Source organism: Aricia agestis, chromosome 13, assembly GCF_905147365.1.
Source record: "Aricia agestis chromosome 13, ilAriAges1.1, whole genome shotgun sequence".
Classification (NCBI taxonomy): domain Eukaryota; kingdom Metazoa; phylum Arthropoda; class Insecta; order Lepidoptera; family Lycaenidae; genus Aricia; species Aricia agestis.
Window position 1 is genome coordinate 9269933 of NC_056418.1, and position 13880 is coordinate 9283812.

The 13880-nt window shown below is 33.0% G+C and overlaps 1 protein-coding gene across 1 annotated transcript; it reads left to right on the forward strand.

Annotated features, from left to right (window-relative positions):
• The first annotated feature begins 3099 nt into the window (after positions 1-3099).
• On the forward strand, positions 3100-6818 carry LOC121733127 (SREBP regulating gene protein). Its single transcript, XM_042123289.1, has 4 exons — positions 3100-3425; positions 3864-4008; positions 4770-4921; positions 6325-6818. The coding sequence occupies exons 1-4, from the start codon at positions 3324-3326 to the stop codon at positions 6517-6519; spliced, it is 594 nt and encodes a 197-aa protein (XP_041979223.1). The 5' UTR covers positions 3100-3323; the 3' UTR covers positions 6520-6818.
• Positions 6819-13880: the final 7062 nt, after the last annotated feature.

A 13880-nucleotide genomic window follows, 5' to 3' on the forward strand; every position in this document is an offset into this window, starting at 1 on the left:
TTGGTGGTGGTAATCATGAGCGGCGAGGGCACCGTCAGCTGTGCGGCGTGATTATGGTGATGATGGTGATGTTTTCTATCTTATATCTTTAAACGAGCAATTCTTATATGTATAATATATATAATTGGAATCTCGGAATCGGCTTCAACGATTTTCATGAAATTTAGTATAGTATAGGGGGTTTTGGGGGCGATAAATCGATCTAGCTAGGAATCATTTTTAAAGACGGAAAAAACGACGATCAAAAAACTATAAAATAGCAGGCGCAAAGGTTCGGCCGGTACGCTTTCAGTCACACACTTTGCGCCTGCTATTTTATAGTTTTTTGATCGTCGTTTTTTTATACATCAATTAAATTGAGTCAAACAAACGAATCGCCCTAGATATATTCTTTGTCTTTAATTCAGTGCAAAAATTATCTGAAAATTCCAAATAATTTGGACATAGTATGGAAATTTCGTTAAAAGAAGAGGTAACTTTGGGATTTTTTTCTATCAAGTGAAGTTCATGATATTGTGTAATGGAATATAAATTCCACTGTGTTAGATCCTTAACTAACACATATATTTTTTTCAGAATTTAAATTACTATATTTTTGTGTCTACTGTCACTTTTAAATAATGAAAATCGACCGTTTCTGGGAATACAAGGCCTTAATTAGGCAACCGGATACTGTGAGGTATTTTTTATTAGTGTAGTTTAATGTGTTTTGATAAGTGGTCATGGAAAATTTCGTAATGTTGCGCTATATTCTTAGTTTACGAGGTTGTTTTAAATAGATTGTTATCAATTATTATTATTTAATTCATACTACGCAAAGGCAGTGGGAAAACGATAATGTATCATTTGTATTGTGAGCATACAATATGAAAAACGTGGATAGTTTTGATTTATGTTTGTTTGGATGGAAAATGGAAGTTTTCTTATTACATTATCAAAAAATAAAAATGTATGAAAAAATAATGTAGTTGGAGTCATATTGTGTAAAATATGTTTTGATGTATTAGGTAAAAAATAAAAATATATGTGTTTGTGATGTGTTTGTCGGGGAGTCCTATATTTTTTTTAATTACTGTAAATGTATGCAATATAAGACAATAATTGAAGGTGTTATCCATTGGAGCTATGATGAATGGGTAAAAATAAAAAAGAGACACATAACTGATGATGAATGTGGTTACAACATACCGTTAAAAATTTATTTAACATTAAAGATATCACTGGAAGTGGTTTTGTATCGTAAACATTAATTGTTATCAGCACTTGGTGGTTTTCCGGCTTAAATCTCTTCCGAACAATTTTCAAATTCAAAATTGAAGACATTGACAAATTTGACAGATAAGTGAAACAAAAGATACGAAAAACCATTTACATAAAAGAGACAGTTCTATTTTTAAACATTGAGGTACTGGAGCGTATTTTGGCCAGCGATTAAGCCTGGCCTTACAGCGGGGCAATGTGGCTAGTATTCTGGGCACTCTCCCTAAAGGCAGCAGTCTGGATGACAACCTTTTTTATATTTAAACTGTTCTCTTTTTACGCTAGTTTTTATTGTAATTTAGTTTTATTGTATTTGTTTAAATGATAATTAATCAACATTTTAATTCTAATATATGAGGTACTATAGACTGGAGAGAGCCTTATATCGGTGTATAAGCGTCAAAAGCGTGTAATGTTATGTCCTACTTACTAGGACATAACAAAGGAGTCGGTCGGCATATTTCATGTAATAAAAGTGTTAATAAAGGTTTTTAGTGAACATTTAATGCTAGATATTGTTGAGTTTGTGGTTCCGCTAAATAATAAACCATAAGAATGGTCAAAGAATGCCTCAAGCACGTGGATTTAACATTAAATACGCAAGTTTTGAATAACGTTTTTTGGGCTTTTCAATCAGTATTTTTGTAAGTTAAAAAGATAATTTATAAGTTTATTAATCCTTTATTTGTGCTATATAAGGCATTAGTGCTAAAAATGTCACATCGATTAATAATTTGGCTATAAAAATTGTATAGCTTTTTACGTGTGCTTACGGATTCTCATCACTTGAACTATAGTTAATCGATATCATGAACTAATTGGCTTTCTTTCCTGTATCATAATGTGCTTCGAAATAATCGACAAATAGAAATATTCAAGAAAATAAACGCACACTACTTGTATGAAAATAAGCACAAAATGGCCACGCGATGACGGGCTTAGACTACATCTATACATAATACTTTATCTATGTTTTTAAACGTCGAATCGTATCGCTGTCTCTTTCTTTGCCTGAGCTATGATGAAAATTCGGTTTTTTCCAGATTGTTCGAAAAAATAATTGAAAATGTAAATAATCGAGGTATTTATTGCAATCAAGACATGTGGTAAGAGATTCCATGTGTTTTGTTTACTTTCGAGTTATAATTGGTACATTTTCGAAACACGCACGACGTCATTTTCAATTTATTTAGGTAAGACAAGACGCGGCACGTTCGTGACTGCGCTCGATTCAGACTAAACAACAGACGGCCAAATTGGGCCGTATTTGAAGCTTCACAACGCGCGCGGTAGTAACATATCTGGTTTGAGTATTTCATCATTGGTCGGATCCAATACTATTTTAATAGTTCCTTGTATGATCATAAATAGGAGCCTGATAATGCCATACCTGTGGGAGTTAGCGAATATGAACAATATTATTTCAAAATCCTAAGATTTGACTAACGTAAATAAACGAAAAGATTTTATAAACGTTTAAAAAAACGTAAAATATGATTATTGATTTTGAAAAACTATGCTAAAAAGTTGACGAGAATTTTGTTTTCTCGCCTTTTACTTGACACAGACAATGGCTTATTTGGTTGTAGTGCATAAAAAAAATAATTTAAAAATCAAAAACGTCAGTCTGACTGCGTTGACCCATTGACTTTGACAAATTACTGTGCTAATGACAGTTGACAGGCGACAGCTGGAAATTGGAATTGACAGTTTCGTTGTATCAATCACAGAGTACCTACTTATATATAGGTATCAATAAAAATTAAAAACAATTAAAAATTGCTTTTGTCGTTTTACGGTATTTTTATAAATTTAATAAGTGATAATTATTTAAAATTGTTCAAAAATATTCTTACAACTGTACCGCCAACTGACCTCAATTTATTTTGCTTCTAAAACTTACAAAAAAGTGAAAGCGATAATGCTTTCAGCGGAACGTACAACAAGCATTGAATTACCTACCAATTAAAACATAAACAAAATGTAAAAGCTATGCCAATTACATACAATCTGAATTACTTTATTACTCCAGCATCTGAATTGCTTAAATATATAATCCTAACATGTGGTATGCAGCTTTGCTGCGATTCCTTCGGAGGCGTTTAGTATTGGGCATTATTTTTGCTTCTTCCTTAACGTACTGCATAGTCAGCTTTCTAAGAGAGGTATGTAATATGTAATTTATTAGGTTAGGGAGATCGCAGACGGCACAATTTTTGTGTGATCGAGTCTGCGGCGCACATACAGTCAGCCGCGGCATGGCGCGGCCCGGCCATGCAAACTATACAGTGCGCCGCAGACTCGATCACACAAAAAGTGATAGTGTTAAATTCAACCACTATAATAATATTGGTAAAGGTTGGTGTTAGCACAGTAAAACTTGAGGTAAAAATTAATTATTAATTGACGTGGTGTGAAGCGTCCATTGATATTATTATTAATTAATAAATAAACATCAATACAATCTCATAACCCATAAGATAGCAGCTTGCCTAAAATTTTATAAATATTAATACAATTAGTTTCCTAAAGGAATTCTAGTACTGACACTAAGACACTAACATGATTTATGATAAAGATTGATATAGTGTTTTTTATTAAAGGGTAATACCAGAAACATGGCATATCAAGATATAACAGTTGAAAGAAAACCTTTCGTGTGGAGAACTCTACAAGAGCACAACGAAACAGCTGACTTTTCTTGCAGAAATTCAATGCAGGGAAAATCGTTAATTGTAGATGACAGAGGTAAATTTTGTGAATTTATTTGAATTTTAATACTTAAACTTGTGTACCACCCTTAAAGCTTCATCTCCCAAGCAGTCACATGTGCCCACGATAATAATTAGATAAGCTATTGTGTCTGGTTATTCCACAATTGATTTATTAAATTCATTTATTATTGTTATATTAATTGTTATAAATTATTAGGAAGCTAGGAAACAGAGTTACGAATAAAAAAAATCTACTTTTTTATACTATGTACTGATATGTTACTTCCTTTGTCTTTTGGACTAATGTTAGTAGTGATGTTCTACTGATCCAATTCCCAAATTCAATGTCTCGGACATCAGTATTCATAATAACAAGCCTGGTAACATACAATTCATTCATCAAGCCCCATACGGTCATAGTAAAAGGAGGGGAAGTAAGTTATCTTCATACAAAGGCACCGCGCGCGGCTTGTATGTGTGCGCCATAGTATCAATGCGTCGCCACGAATGGCACACAACAGAATCTCCGGCAGTTTAGCTTCGTGGGTACCGCCGAGATTTTTTGTGTGCGGTACGTGGCGACGCATTGATACTATGGCGCACACATACAAGCCGCGCGCGGTGCCTTTGTATGAAGATAACTTACTTCCCCTCCTTTTACTATGATACGGTTACTGGAATAGAAATTCTATTGTGACTCGTTATTCCACGATCGACGGGTTAAAATTTTTGTGTGTTGGAAAAAAAGGGTTTTCAATTTTTCTGCTGTAATATTATTATTTTTTGTATTTTCAGGCTATATTTGTCCAAGAACAGAGATAACAAGGAATGGTTGCTGTAACACAGATGCGGAAACGACTAGTAGATACAGTTGTGAAACATGCAGAAACACCGGCTGCTGTGTCATATATGAACACTGTGTTTCATGCTGTTTAGATCCCAATAAGGTAAAGTTTATGTGATAACTCATAACTATAGTCTATTACCGTTAAGAATACTGTTAGTAAAATTAAATTAAATCTAAGCAGACACAAGAGTTGTAATCAGAATTATTAATCAGCACAGCCTAATATATAAAGCAACTTTATATATTAGGCTGTGCTGAGTGGACTACTCAAAAACTTTATTTTTTAATTTTTTATATTTAAACAACATTTTTTATACTTACACTATAATATTAAAATATCATATTTTAATCTTATGATCATACTTATAATATGCGGCAAAAGTCATTTATCGCGGCAGAACCGTACCTATTTCCGGGATAAAAAGTATTCTATGTCCATTCTCGGGTCTCAAAATATCCCCATACCAAATTTCATCAAAATCGGTTCAGCGGTTTGGGCGTGAAGAGCTAACAGACAAACAGACAGACAGACACACTTTCGCATTTATAATATTAGTATGGATATTTGAATTAAGAGGCCGGGCCGGTCGAAATTTTCATACAATATACACATGTAATACCAAAATCATTTTCTCATATGAAAATATTTAACATGTTTGAGTTATTTTTCAGCTTAAAATAGTAATTACCTAGGTTACTGCAACAATTTACAACAAAATATTTAAACACTAAAAAATATTTTTTTAGAAATTTTTTTTTAGTGTTTTAAATATTTTGTAGTAAGTATATTTATTACTAAATATTTAAAGGTCTCAATCCGGCTGGTCCCCGTGAGACGTCAGACCACCACCCTTCAACGAACAAGAAATGATGCAAAAGTCTCCAAATTAAAACTATTTGTAGGAATCACTGACATACTAGAAATACTAAACTTGGAACTTAGCAATCCTTCTACAATAAAAAGATTGTCACAGGCTGTCAGGGAAACACAGACACACATATATAATATTATCTTACTTATAAACTGGAGACAGCTTTCAAAATAATGAAAATAGTTAAAGTCGTTGGAGGAGGGCTATGCCGAGAGGCACACTGTGTTAAATCTAATAAATCTAATTTTCGAACACTGATTATACATTTTGATGTGAACAATTAAACAAAAAAACTTGTAAAGAAAACTTGTAAACACAGAATAATTTATTTTTATTTTATTTATTTAAACACAAAAAAATATAGTAAAACACTAAAAAGTATATAAATTAATAGTAAATTTATTACAAAATATTTAAACACCAAAAAATATTTTTTAGTGTTTACTTAAATATTTTGTAGTAAATTTTTGCGCAGGAACCTAGGTAATTACTATTTTAAGCTGAAAAATAACTCAAACACGTAAATATTTTCGTATGAGAAAATGATTTTGGTATTACGTATGTATGAGAATTACGATGGCACCCGGTCCCTGAAGAATATAAATTTAATTGATTATTTCATACTTTTCAGAGACATCTACTACAGGATGTGCTTTCAAGACTGTCCGCTGATGAAAATGTGCTGTTTCATTCTATAAGTGATGACTACGAACTCTGCCTGACGAAGTGTCGGACAAGCTCTCATAGTGTTTTACACGAGAACTCATATAGAGACCCAACACACAAACATTGCTTTGGTGATAAACAAGCTAAAGAAGATACTTAAAAAGCTTAGAATGAAATCTATGAAGGTATCAACAGTCTCTATGCTCATGTTAAAAGTACTAGACATTTTGTTCACTGCGACATTAGTGTTGTAGTATGTAAGAGCGTACTATGAAATTTACCCTTTTTGTATGTGTTTTACTTTTAAATGTGACCAATAGGTAACTGACTTTCTGATCCTCGCGAAAAGCGACCGTAATCTTAGCTTAGGCCATAATTCATTGAGTGGTGTTTTGTTTGAATTTTGTCAGTCGCGGTACTTGCACTAATGTGTGCTTTTATAATTCTGGTCGTCACGTCTTTGGGTACGTTAAATGCCATTTTGATTTTACGCACCGCGGACGTTATGTGCGGTTCAGAAGAGTGCAAACGTCGTAATGTCCTCTAACGTGCACGTTAAAAAGGTATCGTCGACGGAAATTTAAAAGCGTCTTCATATATTTTCCATACATTTTACTTCCCTATGTTATCGTTTTACCGCGGACGTCCACGGTATTACCGCCACATCCAAAATTATAAAAGCGCACAATATGTATTCTGTGATCGCGGTCAATTCCGGCAGAGATCGGATAGCCACCTATACATGTCTGTTTCTATGCATGGACCGTCTATATTATGTGCATTAACTGTAGCGGTGCTAACGACAATAATGTAGATTATGGTGCGAATGCTATGGAGTATGGGGTAATGACTGATTATTACATATTATTTCATGTTGTAATGTTACAGAGCCGAGATAAGGCTTTAATAATACTTAAGAGTATTCTCTATATACGCAAAAATCGAAGCAGAGGGCGCTACTAGCACATACAGTAACTAATCTGACCAAAATCCACTGACCTCCATTATACAAGTATGCTGGACTTAAGATACCCTTTGAAATGACAGCTATTTTTTGTGCATATTTGAAGCGGAATCTGGGGCCGTACCACGAAACTGTTTTGAGACTCAAACAATTGAACGAGAATGCCGCGTCCTGCTCTAACAACGTCTTTGCACCTTTGTTAGAGTAAGACGCGACATTTTCGTTCGATTGTTTGAGTCTCAAAACAGTTTCGTGGTACGGCCCCAGCACCCCCAATGCCGGAGAAGAGAACTAAATCTGACGTAAAAATTTAAAATGGCGTTTGAAAGTCGCCATATTGGCGCTGATAGCAGTAGTGAGAGTACTTGGAACTAATACTATTGATGACAACCAATAGCGATTAAGCGGCCATTTGCAATTTACGTCAGATTTAGTTCTTTTCCCCCGCATTGGGGGCGCTGATTCCGCTTCAAATAGGCACAAAAAGCAGGTGTGTATCGTCCAGCGTACTTATAATGGAGGTCAGTGCCAAAACCCGACATGTTGCAAACATCATGTCAAATATTGTCAGAAACATTGTAAAAATCATAGACTTAATATATACTGTCGTAAAGACCACCTGACAACCCAAAAATGCGTGACCATTTTCGATCTGTCAATGTGTGCGTGTGCTAGTGATGTATATTTTACTATCGATAGTATAGTATTTTGCTATCGATAGTATAGTCCGTTCGAGTTATTTTACCTGAGTTTCTATAAGAAATAAATAATATGCAACTTTGACAGATTTGTATTTTAAATTAGGTATCATAAATTCTAATTGGCAAAAAAAGGTGACGATTGAAAAGTAGATACACATTTTCTTTTGGAATGATTTTTCAATCGTCGGATATGTTATGACATGAGGTTCTTATAGGGGTAAATAATATACACATAATATATTATAAAGTTACTTATTTATTACTCAGGTAAAATCTATCTGGTAAATCAGTCCTTACATTGAAAGTAAACGTTGAAAGTAAACAACACACATAGTATATTATATTTTATTCTTAAATTAAATACATATCATAAAATATCATAATATTTTTTATTATAATTATTTTTAACCGACTTCCAAACAGGAGGAGTCTAGACGTTCGGCTGTGGATATATTTTTTATGTATGTTCAACGATTACTCCGCCGTTTATGAACCGATTTTCAAATTTTTTCTTTTGTTGTACATTGTATTGTTCCGAGTAGGTATCATGTTCACAAAAGTGGTGGTCTGGTGATGGAAACCATGAGAAATCGAGGTGACTCCTTGATATTCAAATAGGAACATATGGTCCCAGAAAACGCTCAAAATCTTTCGATTAATAAATTTAAAAAAGTAGTCAAAGAACGTTTTGTGCCAAAGCCTATTATAAGGTCAATGATTTCATAAACGATGGCACATCTTGGGAATGCTGAATTACTGCTTGCAAGGCTACTTCTACATGACTTACAATTATTATGTATCTATCTATGTTTACATTGTATAATTTTTAGTTACAGCATTGTAAATTTTATTTTAAAAGATTATTTTTTTTCTCACTTTTTTTGGTAAAAAGTGGGCTCCGTGCGAGTTTCTTACGCCGGTTCTTCTCGTCGGCTTAGTTCCCGAACCGGTGGTAGGCACCATGTATTCTGAAAATATATTTTATTTTAGATTTGTTCAGAAATAAAGCAATTTTGATTTTGATTTTTTAAAACACCAACTGTAGGTATAGAAAACCTTAAGGACAGCTAAAAAGAGTAAAATTATAATTTTTTAAACAAAAAATTAAAACCGACTTCCAAGGTAATGACAATTCTGTACTCAGTATTAATTCTGTTCTCAATCTTCATTATTTTGCAATCGGTACCAGCTAACCTAATCGCCAGTTCTCTGACAGAATAGGTATAACTACAACTTATATACTTAGGACTGGTACCGACTTCAAAATTATGAAGATTGAGTACAGAATAAGGTTTATTTAATACTTTTTAGTTAATTTAGGTATAATCTTAAATGAACTAAAAAGCAATAATTGCTTATAATTGCTTATTTTTAATAATTGCTTCAGTAACAAGTGCAACAGTATGTCAAACTTACTGGCACAAATAAAGTTGGGATAGCTCCTTTAACCAAAATAGTATTTATTCTACTTTTTCTTTAAAAATTTTCACTGAAATGTTTGCTACATATTGTTGAATTTTTCTTGGGATTCCAACCAACACGCCTAATTAATTTCAGACATTTTCCTCTTATTAGAGGATCTTGAGGGAATCTGTAAAACAAATGATTATGATATATAAATATAAACCTTCCTCTAGTTTTAAAGTCACTCTATATTATAGTAGTTATATTATATTAGCTATAATATAATATACTATTAGTTAAAATAAGATAATATGTCCTTTTTAGTCCGGCCGCACATTATCCGAATTTCTGATCACAAAAATTCGGACGCCCCGCCCCGCTCATACAAATTCTTTTAGTATTATGAGTCTACAACAAAATGTATGAACAGAGTGCGTTCCGCCGGGCGTCCGAATTTTTCTGATCAGAAATTTCGGATAATGTGCGACCGGGCTTAATTAAGGTGATAAATATAAAGGTAAATGATTTTTATTTTAGTTTTATGTTATTGTAAAATAACGATAAGCATATCGATAAATTTGATTCAAGCACTAGCGTATATGTAAAAAATTTTGATGAAAAATTATTCTTCAAAATTTGTGTAATATAAGAACAATAGTACCTTTAGTTACGCAAAATATGAAAGTAAAAGGTAGGATTCACAATATTTTATTTGAAATAGAGAACTAAAGACAGAATATAGCAAAAATAAACACATCGTAGCAATTAGAACATGAAGATTAATTACGGGTGAAATGTATATTTTTCAGGATTATTCTTATGATTTACACTGCAATCACTCACAGCACAAGTTATTATTGTTATATATAATAGTATTTGTTGAAAATAACATACGATTTAAATAATAAATTGCAAATACCGAAAGGGCATAAAAACGATTGACGACTTTTGACGACCTGTCAAATAAAAGTTGTTACAATTTTCATTAGACTGCCTCTCTCTTTTCATCTTGTTATAATTCCATAAAGGATTTTCTTCTCTCTCGCACTCTTTGTTGGTCTTTATGGTATATATTATGTCTATGGTAAAAATATGTCGAACAAACCTTTTTGTTAATGTCTTTGCTGGTGCTACTTACCTTTACCATAAAAACTTTGCAATAAAATATTCCTATTAATAAATTATTGTTAAACTAATTTAATATTAGCTACGATTAGTATGCTAACATCAATACAAAGTATACAAATAATAAACAGGATGTTTCAAATAAGGTATACGAAAAAATATTGATTCTCCATAGAAACTAGTAGCGTCCTCTGCATCTAACAGATTTTGGACTTGCAACACTTGTGAACCAAACTAGAATTAATGAAACATTGTCAATGTGAAAAACTTAAATACATAACAAAAAAGTATCAGATTATTAATCTTATATCTTTAAACGAGCAATTCTTGTATATATATATAATTGGAATCTCGGAATCGGCTCCAACGATTTTCATGAAATTTAGTATATAGGGGGTTTCGGGGGCAATAAATCGATCTAGCTAGGAATCATTTTTAGAAAATGTCATTTTATTCGTGTTTTATCGAATACCGAGCAAAGCTCGGTCAAATAGCTAGTTCCTTAAGTATGTAATATGAAATATACTTATCTACTAAAATCCGATAACAGATATGCCTAATAATTAATAATTACAATGATAATATTATGATCTTATCAATAAATATGTTACCAAATTCTAAAAATTGTCAAGCGTTTTTTTTATATATAGCCACTGAAGAAATGATTAAAATCGATAGCCTATGAACCTTCACGTGGTCTACTTCTTATCTGTGCCAAATAACATAAAAATTGCTCCAGTAGTACGCGAGATAAGCAATTTCAAATAATTTCCCCCATTTTTTCCACATTCTCCTGTTAGTCTTAGCGTGATGAAATATAGCCTATAGCCTTTCTAAATAAATGGGCTATCTAACACTGAAAGAATTTTTCAAATCGGACCAGTTATAGTTCCTGAGATTAGTGCGTTCAAGTTAGCCCTTTCAAATAATTTTCCCCGTTTTTTCCACGCTTTCCTCTATTTCTTCGCTCCTATTAGTCTTAGCGTGATAAAAATAGCCTATAGCCTTCGTCGATAAATGGGCTATCTAACACTGAAGGAATCATCAAAATCCATTGCGTAGTTTTAAAGATAAAAGGGAACAACAAAGGGACATGAGGGGAAAAGCGACTTTGTTTTATAATAAAACTAGCTGTCCCGGCAAACGTTGTTTTGCCATTTTTTTTTTTTTTGTATGAAAAATAGATGTTGGCCGATTCTCAGACCTACTCAACATGCTCACAAAATTTCATGAGAATCGGTCAAGCCGTTTCGGAGGAGTATGGCAACGAAAACTGTGACACGAGAATTTTATATATTAGATGTATAGAAGCACATGTCACTGTACATTTGAAAATTGTATGATTACTTGAATACTTCTATGTTTGATACTTACGAATAATAAATAGTATTATTATTCGCAGATTGATGATATGTATTAATCAAGAATTATACCTGGCGAAAGTACTTCGTTAGTACTTGGGCTAACGAAATTTTATAATAATATTATTAAGTATTATAAAATTTCGTTTAATTCTATTTTAATTACGATTCTTGCTTGAGCTCCGAAAAACCGTCATCATATTGTGGAAGTATTCATATTTTCAATAAGTACTCGCCATCATGCTTTCAATAACGCCCAGAGTTCCGATTCTCGTAACGCGATAGTGGCCTACGAATACCTACGAATCTCCTTGGAGCTCGTTTAGAAAGTATGCGGTATAATGGCTATGAGTGGACGTGTGATACATGACAGCAGCACTCTTTTTTTGACGTCCAGTCGGCACGTGCCGCACGTTGACAATTTAATCTCATAGAAATCACGTTCAATAATGCTTGTGTAAGTAACGTACACATATTTTTACACACAGTCGAGTGGGCACCCTTATAGGTATAGACTATAGCAGGTGTTCCCAAACTGTGCGCCGTGGAAAGGCAAGAGGGGCGCCGCGCCGCGCCGTGAGTTGGTCCTCCATCATTATCCGAAACCACAAATATTATAAAATTAAATTAAATATAATAGGTATAATAATAATATAATATCTATAGACGCTTCACACCACGTCAGTCTGGCCCCGTGCTAAGTACCTGAAGGACTTGTGTTACGGGTACCAGACAACGGAAATATATTTAATACTTTTATACTATACATATATTTAAGATTTTTATTATATGATACACGTACCTATATATTACACACCCATGACCCAGGAACTTTGAAAACTTTTTGTTCCGTCGGCGGGATTCGAACCCGCGACCCACGGCTTGAACTACCGACAGCCCACCCACTGAGCCACAGAGGTCGTAGATATTAATTATTAATTATGCAAAGCAGGCAGATGATTAAATATTAATTGTATATTATTATTTACCTGTTAAACATAACTATAATAATCATTAAAGCTGTTTATTATGCATATATTTTTGTATCAGCTAGGTAAAGTAGGGCGCCGTGACAAAATAATTTACGTGTAACTTCCCCGCAGGCTGAAAAAGATTGGGAACCCCTGGACTATAGTATGAATAAATCAGGTTATAATAAGTTGATAACTCCCACGATGGTTTCGTTGACGGTGGTCGGATTCATTGAAACCAGGCCATTTGCCCAGGAGTAATTTTATAGTGCCCAAGTGTGTGAATCAATTTCCTCGATGGTACATACTACATACTTATAAAATTATATTATAAGTACATATATATTACTTATATAAATTGTAAGTAAATATTTTCGTAAAGATAATCATGACTGTTAGGTACTATAATTAACGATTTAGCTTTTAAATAAATAAAAAATAACTGTATGAAACGCAAAAAAAAATTAAATAAGTAATTATATTATTTTTGTTATATTTGCGACCTATGGACTAATCAGCATTACTCATAAATAGTATATATTTTGTTATCGGCAACAACTGGTATTAGGTAGCTCTGTATATTATGCCAAACATTTTTCGTAAACTTATCTTAAATTTTATCTTTATTAACTGTTGCATCTTATCAATATACTTGATATAATTCATAAAAGCAGGAAAACCAGAGTTTATCTATCTTTAGCCAAACCACAGGCCAAACATATTGACACTGCACTTATATTATCTAGATATTATAATGTATCTAAGATAATAACTGTTCCTTCGTGGTATACCTACTATATCCACTATAGGTACATATAAAAATAGTTTAGGTAAGTATACCACGAAAGAACAACTGTCCCCCTAGACAAGTAGCAAAACGCTAACGCTAACGTTAGCGCTACAAAATGTATGGATTTGACATTAGTATTCGCTTGCGAAGCGATGACTTATGTCAAATCGCATATATTTTTGTAGCGCTCGTGTTAGCGTTAGCG